Genomic DNA, 16,674 nt, shown 5'->3' with positions numbered 1-16,674 from the left:
CAAATTTAAGATTATTGTGATCAAGTTATAACTTAAGACAAACCAATTAATTTAAAAGGCAAGTGTTTAACATTTCTTCAATTTGTTTACAGTTTAAAAGGGCATGGAGATAGTTTTTATATAGGTACTTGGTTTTTCAAAGTACGTAATTACAAATGGTAAAATACTTGTCAATCTGTTAAATGATATATATTTTTTTTCATTTCTATGAGATTTGATTAAAAAGGATGATACAAGTAAAAATATTTTGTGATAATAAAATGTTACGTAAATAATAATAAGAATTACTAATATAATAGTTAAGACATATTTGATAAATGTGGCAATTAAAATTACTTTTTAAACATTTATTTTCATTATATTGCTACATGGTGCTACCACAGCAATTAGCCTGTATCGTGTCGGTGCCGGATCATGTCTTTGCGTACTTATGATATGCAAGCATTATAGTTGACGTCGTCCGGCCGAAGGCCACCCCAAAGCCCGACCTGCAACCGCCAGTATCCAACCCCACTAACGGAATAAACCCGTAGCCATGGCCCACCCGAGTCAGGCAAGCACCAGAACAACAGGTAGAATCAAAGACCATGCCCTAATTAACCAGCCACCTCGAACCCAGTTAATTATAAATCAAACCCAATTTAATGGTACAGACATTTTTTATTAAAAACCCCGTTCAAGGAAAGTGCGACGCAGGAGTGCCCAGGTCACTCACGTGTGGATTTACGTCAATACATTTGTGAGTGATCCAATTGTGGCCTTCTGCCTAAATTAATAAGAGTAATGTGTAACGTAATTATGACCATTTTTTGTGTATAACTCGCCACTGGAGCAGTCAACAAGTGACGAACAGTCTCTAGTGTGACTCGTATTATTCAAACTTAATTAATGTAAACTTGTTAAATCTAATTCTTAGAGAGTATCTGCAAATTAGGTTAATCTTTATTATTTAATGTATGAATTTAGAGTCACTTTCAATCTCTTGTTAATTTAATAATTTCCGAATAATGTAACTTTAGAAACCTTGGCACAAGAGAACGCTGAGGCCTCCCCTCGCGCCAAGGCCAGACGCCAGTACCGAGCGACTCGCGGACCGGGGCGGATGTGCGTCGCACGGGGAATCCTCATCTTTTGTCTCCACTGAAATTCACTACTGGTAATTATAGTCATTCTTCAAATCATTTTCGTGCTTAAACTCCCCGTGCGCACCTGGTCCTTTTTACGGTGTAGGGCCTAACCCAGCCGCTTAAACTTAAACTCCCCGCACAAAGCATTACGCGGGGCAGTGCAGCATACGGCATGGGCCGACTCCCGCCACCAAAGACTTTTGGATACTTGCCGAGTGCACAGGCACCGGCAACAACGACGTAAAGACTTGTAATAAATTTAATAGCGAGCCGCGGTGTACACAGGTGGACCCGGGTATCGCCGTTTTGCAATTTACGGGATTGGCCGCCTCCAATCGACCTCCCCCTCAACCTCGACTGGCTTAAGGATTTAAGATTAGTGACGGCGCATCAGAGCGCCCAGTGTCAATTTAGTGTAATTTTTGTAGGGAAATTCAATGTGCAATGTGTAACTGTAAACTGCAAGTGTAACTGTTCGATTCAATTAAACATCCACTCCGCACACTCCGCGCGCGACGTGTATACGACAGTGCAAAAACCGAACCCGTGTACGTTATTGTGTGAACTTCCCGAACCGTGATAGGAATCAGCATGCTATGCTGTGCAGGGTCCGTAACGTGTCAATAGCCAGGGATCCCTCCAACCACGACCACCGCCGACGGTCCTATAGCGGGCCACGCAGGGGCATACGCACCCAACAACCCAACTCTTGGTTAGACGCAGAGCTAGACTGGCGCCCTCCCGGATATTTTTTCATTAAAAAACCAGCCTTCCCGCTAGGAACCACGCCGGATCTCGAACACGAGAACCCGGACGACGGCACAGTTACGAATGAAGCAGGAGTGCGGCAATAATGAGTGTCCTTTTGTTAAGTTATTTGAAGGTCCACAGGTTGATACTAGAGTACAGTCTTTTTGACATGTCATGTCAGTGACGTATAACACGGAAAACACTATACGAGGGACAGAATGTAGATAATTAAATATTACACAATTACATTAATATTACACACACAGCTGATAAAAAGGTCTATTTGTTTAGCTACAGGACGCGGATGTTTGGCTGCTTGACACAGCTCGCGAGTTTTGAGTTCAGTTCTGTTCAACATCTAGGCGGAGAAAAAGTTTCACAACAGATGAGTAGTCTCTGGCTTTAAGCATAGACGCAATCATGCTTTTCACGTGAACGAATGTAGCCTACCACAGATTCCCATGGTTAATGAATTAAAAAGTAATGAGGAAAGTTGACATGTTTAGTCCGTAGGCGGCCCAGTGCGGGTTATGTTGGAAAGGTCACGAATAGTACCTCCTACCTGAGGATAGATATGAGATCGCGGCTTGTCAACTACAAAGGAAAGAAAAGTAAAACTCGAAAACACGTTACTCAGAACGAAAGCATTGTGTTAAGCAGTGGGTCCTTCAAACTGCTCCGAAAGCGGAGTTGGCCATGGGGCCGATGCAAAAGAATTAGAAAGGTTACAGGTTTTGATGGCAAGATGTTGTAGACCTCGTGGTGCTCAGACACATCCGACACCAGTGCCGAGCGAACTGCGACTGGCGCGGCCTTGGCAGCTCCGGGCCACCAAGGGCCAAATTTCCCAGCGAAGTAACCAGAGCGCGGGAACGACTCGAGCTGAGATTTTCAGCATAGTCGCACAGTGAACAATATTATTTTACGTACAAAACAAGTGATGAAGTTACTTTGATTAACAATTAACAATTAGTGATGAAATGAATAAATAATTATGTTTGGGAACTATATCCAGTGGACGTAGGGGCGCAACAACTAAATTTCCAAAGGGGGGGCAATATACCTTATTATAGATAGTCATCGATCCCCCCTATTGAAGCGGGGGGTCCGGGGGGTCCGGGGGGTCCTCCCCCGGGAAAATGGTGCTATTTAAGCAGTTTTAATATATAAAAATTGAATACACAGCACTTCTTTGCCCCCGTTTGCCCCCACTTCTTCAAGGTTTCAGAGGGGGGGCAAAATACCCTTGCCGCACCCCCCCCCCCCCCCCCCCCCCATTGTTGCGCCCCTGAGTGGACGTGTACATATACTAAAGTGGTGGATGAATGCATCAACACTCCTCGATTGCAGCACGGGCAGCTATCACCCCATCGACCTTGGAATCGTTCCCTTCGTTGCACTAACTCACACCATCGATGTGTTCGTTGCATGCACACACTAAAGGGATGGGTGTCGATGTGGCATAACGGCCTGTGCGACAGAGGAACACCGACGGTTGGTGTCAACATACACTTTTCAAATTATTTTGAGCTCTTATTTATGTTTTAATTTTTTTTCAATATTATACTTTGCAAGTAATAAAGTATATGGATATTACATAATATGATGGGTATTTTGAAGTATCTCTTATTCATCCAACTAATCGTTTCCATTGTGCTCTAAGAATAACACTGCAATTTTTATCATTGGCATTGCCTTTGTCAAATTGGGTTTAATCAATAATAAATGAGGCTGCACTAAGTTATTTTTTATTACCATGTGAACTACCTACTGATACGGTGTTCCTTCCTGACGCATGGGAAATGTTCTGTATGTCGCTCAGTGTTCAGTGATATTCTGGTTGCTCGGCACCAATCTCGTTGACAGCAGCCTCCCTAACGATGCAGAGTGTGAACCATTTGGCCCTGTGACTACTGAACACAACCGCGTCAGGAGAGACTATGATAGCAGGAAGCTAGCAGTTGTAACTATTTGGTCCACTTATTTGGGCCCATGGTTTCATCTCTATGGATGTCTCTCACACACACATACAGGAGAAGGAAAGCAAGAGGACAGATTGATTAGGTCATAAAATACTACCCACAGTTTATTGGCGATATGAGTAGTCATTTTACTGTAGCTAATGGGACTGAAAAGTGCCACTACAGAACACGCCCACGATTTTGCACTATGACACCTGTTTGTGGTTACGGTACCGTTGTGTGGAGGAGCTTATTTTTCCACAGGCATTTTCTTTTCCAAGTTCACCAAGAAAAGTGTTCTCAAATCAGGCCACTTTAATGTATGGGTGGAGGAAAACCTGCATTCTACACACCCCTGTAGCTTTCAGGCATGATAAGCCAATAATGCGTGTGCAGGGTTTCTGGATGCACCTGTGATTAGGTCATTCTTTCTGCCGCCTCACCTCAACAATGTCTAGTATGTGATTTTTCTGCAGGACTGAACTTGTGTAAGATTAACATAGCATGTTGTGTGGTTTCAACACAATGGCATGCAATCACACTTCGCAACATGTCCGTGGTCATCTCAATGAATGCCATGGTGGTCCAATTGATTGGTCAGCCCCTGGGGCCTAGCTGAGTTTCAAGAATTTTTTAATGTTTGAGTTTACCCTGATAGTAGGGTGAAGATTACACGTCTATTGTTAACAGACTCTCATATTATGCAAAGGGGCATGCATTTTTCGCAAAAAAAAAACTACTCACTCATTAGAGAGCAATAAGTTATACCTGTGCTGGCAGTTTATTTGCTGTAATCGTCGTCCGCCGGCAAGAAAATCCATTGCCTTTATTTGGCAGAACCATTCAAGATGCATTTGCTGCTACTGTGATTGGTGTTAAGGGACAGTGGCATGCACATGAAAGGAACTCGACCAATCATGAAACACAGTTGATTCAACAGTTTTTAACAGAAAACTTGTCTCAAAACCGTTTTTGCCCAATACACATGTCTCTAGTAATGCAATACGCTAATATCACATTTACAGTTTAGGGTCATTGTAACATTTACAGTCTCTCTCTCTATCTCTCTCTCTCTCTCTCTCTTTTTTTTAAATTTTTGCATTAGAAAAGTTGTACATTAAGTAATGGGGAGGGATCCATTGCTCGATGATCCTGACTGCACGTTTGTTGGATTCAAACTGGATTATTCCCTGTGGAGCAACATGAAGAGCAGAATCCCAGGAGGATCTGCTTGTGCAGTTTACGAAGGTGGCAGATGTTCGACCAACAGGTGTTTGTGAGCAAGTGTACCGGAACATGGCACACACGTGTCACGTTTGTATCATAGTGGTTGAAGAATTACTAAACATAAGTCCCAATTAGAACTTGAAGTAACGTTATAACTAGCTGGACTGAATACCATTGTTTATTCCACCGCAAACTGTGAGATTCCTGAACGTAATAAGGAAATTTTTCACAAGGAAAAAAATTCCCAAAACAGTTGGGAATCAAACACAGGAAATTTGGCCCACTAGTCAAAACCCCAACCATTGAGCCAAAATGTCAGACTTCAAACTCATATAATATTTAAGTTAATACTTTCTAAGGCTATAACAGACCACGTATGAGAAAGGAATAAGATGTAATCTTCAAATTTTTTTTTTAAGTTTATTATTTTCGTAGTACTTTTAACATTTTGTTATAAAAATTCAGGCAAGTATTACTTGGCTAATATGTAATACCTACATGATTCAGAGGCCACAGATAGTAAAATTAAGTACAATAAAAAGCAACACTTTTTTTCTTTCAAGAAATGCTTATTTGATAACTACGGATTCCATTGTTTGGACGCAGAACAAGTATGTAGTTTTTCAACAAAAGACATCAAGAAGCAAAGTGATAGGATCAATCTTCCTGCATTGTCAAATGCACACACTGCATTGTGACAATACGATACAGACTTCCAGATGATGCTTTTTCTTAAACCTTAAACTGTGATCACACTTTTTTTTTTATCGATGTAAAATAATCATCTTAGTTTAGGGTAGTTTCCTTTATAACTACCCTGCCATGACATCATTTACAAATTAAAATCATGTGCTGAGTTAATGTATTGAATTAATGGCAGGTACATATATTTATAATACTACAAGCTGATATAATACTACATGACAAAATTATTAATGCTAATTTTCACTGACACTAACAAAATTATTATTCACACAATAATGGAAAAAGGTACAAAACAGATAGTAAATAAATTACGGTCACGTTGAACTTTGAAGTTTAAGATATTTTTTGTATCCATTCATCAAAAATTATACTTTAAAATTTTTCAAAGGAAACAAGTTTTTGCAATACAGAACTATAAGGCTTAAAAGTTCAAAATAAATAAGACAAACTTACATGTTGTATTTTATTACTAACAATTCGGTATCACAAATTTTTATGAACATACTCATTCCAACAAAGAATAATCAGCTGAAAATTTTCAAACATGCCTATCATGTTTTAGAATTTTTTATGTGTTTTGCAACATTCACCTTAGTTCTCCAGAGCATCCAACAAAATACAAAATGAGGTATTTAAAAATTCAGTTTTAAAGTTATTACATGCACAATAATTTATGAAACACATAAATGTTCTAATCTATTGAATTCACTAACTACACCATATTCTTTGTATGTAGGTGTTTAAAATAAAATAAACAGACTAGCACAATGCTTTCATTAATAATTTAAAACCCACAAATTTATAGATATTTTACAATGACCACTTTTTTGTAACATAAATCACTTATGTACAAGAAACAAGTGCAGTGAGAAAACAAAGAAGAAAGAGGCTTTATGTGAAATGAAAATGCTTCACTATTTTTCTATGCTGGAAAAAAAAAGGAAGCTGGGATATTACAATAAAAGCAACCATTCTCTGCAGTTAACAATCATATGCATGAAACTTCAAAACAAAATTGGAATTTAATCCACTAAAAATGCAAAAAAAAAAAAATTATAGATCAACTGTATCACAAAGACATAATTACTGAACAACAACAAATCAATATATAAAAAAATATTATAGGTATCAAAAATTATTCCAGATACGAATATACTGTACACTAAACAATCTTGCTGCTTAAAATTGCTTTTGACTATGAAGTTAATAAGTTGGGAAGAGAAAGTGTGTAATCTTTGCAGGGTTTATACATGAAGTCAAAACGATACAAGGAGGGAGATATTGAAGAGCAACTTAAAGTGGAAATTGAAACCATATTTTGCACAAAATATGACTCTGCTTAATAAAAAAAAATATAATTAAGAAACCCACTTGGGTGAGTGGTTCAAATCCAAAGAGGGTTTATTGGCTTTATAATGATAATTTAACTACTTGATCGCTAACTGCTTTGTAGAAGACAATTACTGTGAAAAGAAAAAAACAAAAAAACAAAACATATATTACTGGTTGATAATAAAAAATAATGTTTTATACAAATGAATAGGAGATTTAGTATTTCTGGTATGCCACACCACAAAAAATGTGGCTACTAAAATAAAGTGAACTAATTTTACAATGGTTTTTTTGTCTCACAATAGCAGATGCATTACTTACAATCAGTGTAGCTATGTTAGCAATATATTATAAAAGCTACTATCTAACGAATGGGCCCAAAACTACTTCAAAGACTAGGTCTCAGAGTTTTCCCCCTGTGATGAAAATGAGAACCACTTTCTATCACTTCCTATTTCAATAGTATACTAGCAGGCTACCTCAGAAATATTCAGCCAATCAGTTATGACTTTGATATTATGTCTGTGTTTATATTATTTAATGCATTAAGAACATCAAGGTGATAAAATTAAAAATATCAAACCCTGATTTGTCACAATATTACATGCATAGGTTATTAAATCAAAAATGGAAAAATAACTGACATATCAGATACCACTAGCATTTTTATGTGTAAAGTGAGATTAGTGGTTAAATTAAGTCATAAGGGATCCACTCACATTACTTCTGTACTTACTAAAAACACTTTAATTTAAATTTTATCTTGAGGGGATGGGGGTTGTGTGCATAGTAGATTCAGTTCTTAGCCTTTTGAATAAACCTTTAACTTGACTTATTACTGAACTTATTTCATACGTGCCATTACTTTCAAATTGTACAGAGTGATTATAGAAGGCACACCCGCCTACATGCAACAACATTAACACTGCGATTAGTGTATATCCAGATTATTTTTCTAGTTTTGACTTATTTAACCTATAAATTCCTTTCTAGCAATTTAACATCTAAATGGGCTTGTCCCAAAATGCCAACCAACTTCAGAATCTACACCAGACAACCACTCCCTAACTTTCTAACGTCATGCTTACAATGATGGTTCGCTGTGTTGCAAGGTCACAAGAACTACTATTTACTGCAATTAATTCCACTGAAATCAACCTATATAGGTCAAAGACAAATGAGCATACATTTCAATTTATATTAGAAAAAAAAAATTATAGCTTTTGAAGATTTCTATTAATAATTATTCATTTTCTTTTAGCTTTTAGGTTTTTAGTTTCATTCTCATTTATTTTTGTTCTCCAAGAATGTTACAACATTAAAATGGTATTTGATCATAAAATGTACTAATTTTATTTTTGGTATTCTGATCATAAAAAGTACTAATTTTATTTAAAAAAAAACATGAAACTTGAAACCAGTCCTCAAAATTATTTTGGAGCACACACCGGCTATTGCCATGAAGAAAACTAAAGACATTAAATTGAAGTCTGGAAAATATGTTTAAATAAATTTATAAAAACTTCAAAACAATAATATTTGAATAAATTATAGCACCAACCAGATGGCCGTGCCTATGATGTTTCAGTGACATGAGAGCCATTCAAAGGATTGAATTCAATAAATATTATATGTGTTTTGAAGGAAAATTTCAATATGTGAAAAGGCTGTAATATCATTGACTACATATTAGTATAATCTCATTTGTAAAATAATTCATGAAAATTTTGAACTAGAATTTAAGAATTTAGCAATAAGGACAGGCCGTAATACTGTCGTCTGGTTCGGCGGATAATCTTGTACATCATGCTAGCAAAACTGTTTTATGTAAGTAAATAATTTATATATATATAAAAAAAACATAAATATCAACTCACTGCCATGGAAGACGAATATATATGGAACTACTTTGTAAACTGGCTTTTATTTTTAGACACTGTTCACCTTCTGAGGAAATGGGTTGCTGTATAAAGTCACAAACGACTCACACATGCAAAAACCACACGTACATTTCTGTACACAAGATGTCCTACTGGGTTGTAAAATTACATAAAAAGCATTTTATGACTTTCTCTTGACATTTTCGTAACCACACGCTAACAGATGCAACTGTGGCAGATACCTGCCTTTCATTAAATATTTCCTTCATTTTTTTTTTTTAAATGTAGAGAGTTGCACAAACTGCACCCTTTTTTTCTTCTTTTTTTTAAGAACTAATGTTTAAACCATCTGCTATCTCAAGGTCAACAATAAGTTTCAAAAAAAAAAAAAGTTAACAAAAAAAACATATTAAAAATTATTGACTTTATAAAAATTAATCATGATGGTCTTGCTGACACGGAAATCATCAGAGTTGATGAGGTGTTGGGAGATGGGAATGGAACAGAGATGGAATGTTTGGCTGTGGGAAACAGTAGCATCCTGAGAAAACCCACTAGCACTGCAAATCCTGACATTTCCTGCAAGCTAAAAACGAGGGGCTGATCCCACCAGGAATGGGGAGGCAAGAGATACAACCTCTAGATCGCCTTAGCCCCTTAAAAACAAGATCTTTAAACAATGCTAATTCAGGGTGTCTTACAAACACCTAGCAAACCAATTTCAGGATTTTTTTTTCCAGAACCTTTTCAAAAAATTATAAGTATTTTTTATCAAAGGATAGTTTTTAAATCTAAATTCATAACCAAAATTAAACTCAAACAAATGTTATACAAAATTTTCAACAATTTACAGAATTTTAAGTTATTAAAAGATAAAATATTTTCTCAGATAATTTCTACATTTGTCTACAAAATGATGTGAGGCTTTAAAAACAAAATGCAAAAAAAAATGTGTTTTTCACTTGCAAACTGGGCAGCTTGCTGAAGAGAAAATCAGCTCATTTTGGTGTTGCTTCACGATGGAAGGTCTTGGATCCAAACATGGGACATTTCTGTGCATTACTGAGGAGAGGGTGTAGTTTTTCAAGGCAGGTGAAAAAAATGTTTAGGATTATTTGGATGATTCACACCTCAGGGTGTTACATACAGTAAGTCCTCTATTTACGTCGTACCGATTTACGTCGTTTCGGATTAACGTCGCTAATGTTTGAGTACTCATGTTTCAATTTAAGTTGTCGCCGATTCACAATAACGTCGTTTACAATGACCGTAAATCTTTATTTTAACCAAAACACCGTATATAATTCGTTTATAATTCTTTGTTTCCTTCGGTAGTTAATTTATGCTATGTAGCGTAAGCTACACGTTCACCGCCTTATCTTATCATACATCATGAGGGACGCTTCCTGCTCTTACGTACAGTATGTACTATATATCTGTTTTTATATTTCAATCAATAAAGGTAATAAAGCAGCTGGTTAAATAACCATTCTATAAAGCTGAGAAGTACTAGTTGACTTGTTTCCCACGCTGTCGGTTGTTATTTGCTGATAAAATTGCCCGTTGTCACGTCTGTATGCCAGCGCTTCCGGCCGGCCGGTAGCATGAAACATGGCTCATTTTGCGTCGTTTCTATTTACGTCGCGGTTTTCAGGAACGTAACCCCGACGTAAACCGAGGACTTACTGTAGTTGAAAATATACAAATTAAAGTATTATAAATATTTATGAAGCCAGAATCCTAGTCTTTACTCGGCCTCTTGAAAACCTTATGTTTTTGAATTAACCCTCTAGTCTGCAACACAGCAGATTTAGCTGGATTCGACTTCCACAAAAGCAATCTAAGCTCTGATCCCGGCGGGAACAACCCCTGGATTTCTTGGAAGTTGGAAACTTGGTGAACACGCAGGGTTTCCTTCGAGTGACCACGTTTCCCTCGCCAATGCATTCCACCGTTGCTCTCCATCTCTGATGACCCTGATGCCAACGAGACGTTACGCCCTAAATAAATAGTTCTGTACCCACGAGGTAAAGGACACCACGTCAAAAAATTAACTCTTCAGGACAAGCAAGCTCCGTGCAAAACTAGACACGCTTATTTCCACAATTTATAGCACCTGAACGTAGTACTCAAAATCCCTATATACAGGATGGGTCTGAATTAGACTGTCAAACGGCTGCAGGCTCACTCACGACAAAATAAGTTGAAAACATCTGTACGACTTATCACCTGAAGTGCTTCCCGTAGCTGTTATGTGTCTTTTAAGTAGGCGCTGAACAACTTTTTCATTCTAAATACAGTAGAACCCTGTTATAATGTTCCTGCATATAATGTTTTCCTGCTTATAATGTCATATTTTTAAAGTCCCAATATTTCCCCCATAAGGACAATGTATTTATTTTCTGCATATAACGTTCATAAATAGTGTAATTTCCTGCTTATAATGTTTGCTTTCTAACAGTCAATAAATGGGGAAAAAAATGTTTTAAAACCAAATTATTCCAACACTTACGATAAAAAGTTTCCTTTATGTATGTTTATGTTTACAATCACTGCCATACAATACATGAAGTTTGTTAAAATACAATTTTATGCAATATACTGAAGGTACACAATGTTCATAGTTACGTGTCAGTTTCACCCTTAGTCAACTCTTCTCTTCCTTGCCATTCCAGTGGGTATTCAGATGCACGTACATAGTCCTACGATATTTAAGTTGCCAACCATTGAGCGGGGGCATAACTAAAAGTGTTTTCTATTGCTTACAAATAATTTTTTTTTCATTCATACGTAGGAATCCCAAAATTAAACATTTTCAGGTGGCGAAGGAGTAGACGTTCTCACTCTTAATGGTGTCATCATGAATCGTGAGACAGTTTTACAAAAAATGTGGCAGTGTATCTTTAAAGACAAACAAAATTTAACCAGGGAACAAGATGAAGTTGAAAAATTGTTGGCTTGTTTCAGAAAATTCATGTATCAAGTATACTATCTTTGGTTTTAACATTAAAGTTGTTTACATAGCTTGGTGAGTCCATTGGTAAAAAGCTCGAACATTGTTAAGTGCTAAATTGAGATTTCCTGCTTATAACGTTTTCCTGCTTATAATTTTTTTTCCTTGTGCTCCCTTCTAAAACATTATAACAGGGTTCTACTCTAATACAGAAAGCATTTAAGATGGAGCACTGAGCATCTGGGTTACGTTTAATTAAACAAAAGTTCTACAACCACAGCTGAATTTTTCACTGCAGCAAAAATTATTTCATTGAAATAGTTGGCGGCAGTAACACATAAAACTCTATTATTTTAAAAATAGTAATAATAATAAATAAAAATATTGTTCAGCTCCAACTTCAAAGATGTATACCAGCCTCAGTAAGCACTTTATAGACTGTAAGTCGTTGACATGTTTTGAACTTATTTTTGTCGTGATGAACCTGCAGCTGAAGTCTGTCTGTCGAATTCAGCGAGAAATGTACATCATGGACATGCCTACCAACTCATAATTTATTGAAGAAAAAAAAATTAAAAAAAAAGAGGTAACGGTGTCCTTCACTGTGGAGGCAGACAAACAGAAGCAAACGAACAGAGGCGAGGGGCCTCAGTTCTCCTCCTGCAGCTCCTGCAGCAGCAGGATCCTCTTCTTCTCCAGCTCGTCCTCGCTGAGCTCGCCCTCCTCGGAGCGGGGCCGCCCGCCGCCCGGCCGCCGGCGCGGGGACTTGGCGCCGGGGGACGCTACTGGCTGCAACAACACCGCGCTCCCTTCACCACCACGCGCCTCCAGGGAGACTGTAGCGTGCGCACCACGCAGACACAAACGCAAGATGTACCACACATATCATCTTTGAAAGATTTGTGCAATGGGAGTGCATGACTTGATGTAGGCTTTCGGACACACGCCAATGCTTAGCACATGTACGTATGTCTGTAGAAGAAAACTACAAAAAAATATATATATATATGTCTCGTTTTTGACTGTTGTGCTGAATTTTTTTTGGGTTCAGTATTTTTGATGCTGTCATCATTTGTGGGTATTTTTTTTCTGTTTTTTTTTTTTTTTTGAAAACTATTGTGTTTGTTTCGTCTATTTGTTTTGCTGTGTTTTTGTCTCTTTCAACTGTTGTGCTGAATATTTTGGGTTCAGTATTTTTGTGCTGTCATCATTTGTGGGTGTTTTTTCGTTCTGTTAGTCCATTTTTCTTTGTTTTTCTTTGTTTGTTGACCATATTCCTGTTGTGGAGTATTGTGTGGGGTTAAATCCTGACAATAGCAAAAATTTTTTTTTGCTTAATTTGTGTTTTTTGTCATTTGTGTTTTTTTTTGTAGTTTTCTTCTACAGACATACATGTGCTAAGCAATGGCGTATGTCCAAAAGCCTACATCAAGTCATGTACCACAAAGCTTTGAATGAGAAATAAATCATGTAACAAACATATGCTCACATATATATTTTACATAGAACCAATACCTTAAACACTAGTAATAATTTTTTTTTAAATGCCAAAACCAGCGAATACCATTGTTTCTTAAAAAATTTGGTTTTCTTCGGGTTTACTTACTATTTTAACTGCCGAGACAATTGTGTCGGAACATACTTGGTGTTGATGGTATTTAATATTTAAACCTTTGTTAGTTCTCTTTAATATTGACGAACGCTGCACACACTCTCTCTCTCTCTCTCTCTCTTCCTTTTGATATTTGAATCTATGCTTTATTTCTTTTTGATCATGCCAAACACATATGATTCATAATGAATAGATACCATGAAAGCTCACTGAAGTTTGGATTGATAAAGCTTTCCGTAACACTGCGCCGTGAAATCCCGGTCAGAAACTTAAAATTTTCTGCAAAATAGTACACGTACATGCTTTTATATAGAACAGAAAATCTATGACTATGATTAAAAATTATAACAGACATTTTTATGTATTTAATCAGATCAAACACATTTTTATTTTCAAACTTAAAGTTTTACTGGTTTATGAAAATGCTTTGCAAGGTTTATCATTTTACTGAAATTGGCATCACACTATTATGGTTACATGTAAGGATTATTCAGTGTGTATTTTTCTCTTTTTCTTTTCTTGGATTCCTGTGAATTATAAAAAAAAAATTATCACTGTATGTTTCAATAATTCAATTTGAAAAAAAATATAGGATTCCCAGAAGCTTAATCACACCTGACAAGCGTTGTGGCCAACAGAAACAACAGGTAAAAAAGTATATCCTCACTTTTGAAAAGTACTGTGCCAGGTGATGATTTGTTTCTGGTTTCACGTTGTTAGCTTTCGTTGTGAGTACGAAAAAATAAAGCCAGAAATCTAAACAATTAACAATATTGTTTCAGATATATTACATGATTTCTTTATTTATCTAAGCGTTAAAACTGGTATATAATTTTTGGGAGTTATTTTTACTTCCTGAAAGACGGTAATATTAAGTAGTATTTAAATAAAATGTCTACTGTCGAGTCTGAGATACTTGTAGACGTTAGGGCGTACATGCCTGTTTGAGAATTCACAACTATGACTTGTTACTAATAGTCTAGTGAGTCTAAAACAATTTTTGATGAGACTAACTATTCCTGTAAAAAAAAGGAGTTGTAATAAAAAAAAATCAAAACCTCCTTGCTGTTATTTTGTTCAAATTTATTTTATATCATATTATATTAAACCTTGGTCCACAGTAAATTTGTATACGACCACGTATTAGTGCAAGGGGTGAAAAATAGTGTTTGAAGGTCAAAAATAATTTATAACTATCTTAGTAGGCATAATATGAATTTATTTCTTAGTCTCAGGACCTTATATTTTAATTGGAGGGATAGTTTCAAGGCAATCTTTGTGATATGGATGCGAGAAAATTGGGATCTGACCTATCACTAAATAAAAACCAATAATCCAACATGGCACTTGGCATCACACACTGCAGTCTACGAGTGAGCTGCCGTACAAACACTGGATGAAGTACTCCTGGTTAAATGCAACCACATGATCTGTGCAGTGGTGACGACACTTGAAATGCACAATGTTCGCAAGCTGGAACGAGACTAGAGATCCTGACATGGCTCTGACTCGACGTTACATCTGCCCGGTGACACTTGCGCCTCGTGGAAAGTTAAGAATATTTTCAGCGAAAATGACAATACGAAGAAAATCTTGCCGCATGCAGCTCTATCCCAATGCTGTTTCAGTGTGCCAATGCCTCATGTCGTATCAGTACTCGACTGATAAATCCTTAACTCCATCCGATAACTTTGCAAGAATACTTTGTTATAAGGAAATGCTCCTCCGCACAACATTTTACACGGTTAAAGCAATGCAAAGCAGAGCACTGCTGGTTACTGCTCTGCCCCAGGCACATGTTCCAAATCAGATGTCGATTCTGTGCTTAACCTAATACTTTTTTTATGAAAGAAAATACACACACATAAATTAACCACTAATTAAGAGTAGATAAAAAAATTAATAGTTAAGTTAATTTTATATTTACAGAACACTTCTCAATGAAACTAGCGTTGATGAAAACAAACCTTGAATACATAGTTTGAATAAGAACTGACAAATTCTGTATGACACTAGATATACTTGCATAAAATAAAATATAAAATTTTTTTGCCAAGCAATTATGCCTAGTCATGTGTGTGTGTTTCTGTTAGTGAGGAGGGGTGATTATTTGACACTTGCTGGTACTTCTGGTTCGGCGATAAATTGAATGTTTGCTTACTTTACTTTTTGCCACGCTAATTAATAAATTCAAAAAGTAAAAGAATGACTTAAAACTCACAAATTTACATAAAAAAACTTTTTTTTTTTTTTTTAAACTTATATTCTAGCACCATCTTTTGGTGAAAAATTCAAATGCCCTAAACATACATAACAAAAAATATGAGTGTTGCTGTGTTTAAAAGAGCAAGAGTGGCCACTTGCAGAGTGCCGGCATCAAGACTCCTGGTGGGAGACTTCCGTCGTACGCTGGCATTCTGCAGGCAGGCGCTGTCTCACCGCGTTACGCAATCATTAAGTCAGTGTTCAGCGTACATATCTATACTAATATTATAAAGCTGAAGAGTTTGTTTGTTTGTTTTAACGCGCTAATCTCAGGAACCACTGGTCCGATTTGAAAAATTCTTTCAGTGTTGGATAGTACATTTATCGAGGAAGGCTATAGGCTATATTATATTATCAATAACATTAGGGATCCTTACTAAAAGTCCAATTTAGAATCAAATGCGTTGGAGGGGGTTAGATACAACATGCAGTACACGTACGAAGTGTGTGTTGACAATGCCGCAGGCACTAGAAGTTTATTTCCTATTGCCTTTTAACATTGCTGCCATGCACTATATGCCTTATCATTCTTAATTTTCCCATACATGTAAAAAACACCCGTGTGATATTAACAACGAAGCAATCAGTACCCTCATAAGAGTTCAATTAGTATTTAAATACTTTTTATCACTTTGAATCGCAAACCTAAACTATTGTTTTTTTCCCTCTCTCTGTGTTTAATTTGTTTTTTTATTGCCCTTTTTTTCAAGTATATATATTTTACAGACTTGAAACTTCACAGTAATGTTCCTTATGTTACGCAGGATGACATTTTCCGAAAATTAGATCCCATGGGTGGTTAAAACCAGGCAACAGTGGGTACTTTGTCTGCATGAAAACAGGATTTTGCATTGTTCATGCC

The 16,674-nt window shown here is 36.6% G+C and overlaps 1 protein-coding gene across 1 annotated transcript in view; it reads right to left on the bottom strand.

Annotated features, from left to right (window-relative positions):
* Positions 1-6,219: 6,219 nt before the first annotated feature.
* Positions 6,220-16,674, bottom strand: part of LOC134538340 (pre-mRNA-processing factor 40 homolog A) — a 72,689-nt gene continuing 62,234 nt past the window's right edge. Inside the window, exon 16 of the mRNA XM_063379576.1 lies at positions 6,220-12,724. Within this exon, the coding sequence (XP_063235646.1) occupies positions 12,584-12,724 (141 nt within the window). The 3' untranslated portion in view covers positions 6,220-12,583. The remainder of the gene's footprint in view (positions 12,725-16,674) is intronic.

The sequence above is a fragment of the Bacillus rossius genome, chromosome 13 (genome assembly GCF_032445375.1).
Source record: "Bacillus rossius redtenbacheri isolate Brsri chromosome 13, Brsri_v3, whole genome shotgun sequence".
NCBI lineage: Eukaryota > Metazoa > Arthropoda > Insecta > Phasmatodea > Bacillidae > Bacillus > Bacillus rossius.
The sequence above is the reverse complement of the archived record's forward strand: the minus strand, read 5'-3'. Positions and strand labels throughout refer to the sequence as shown.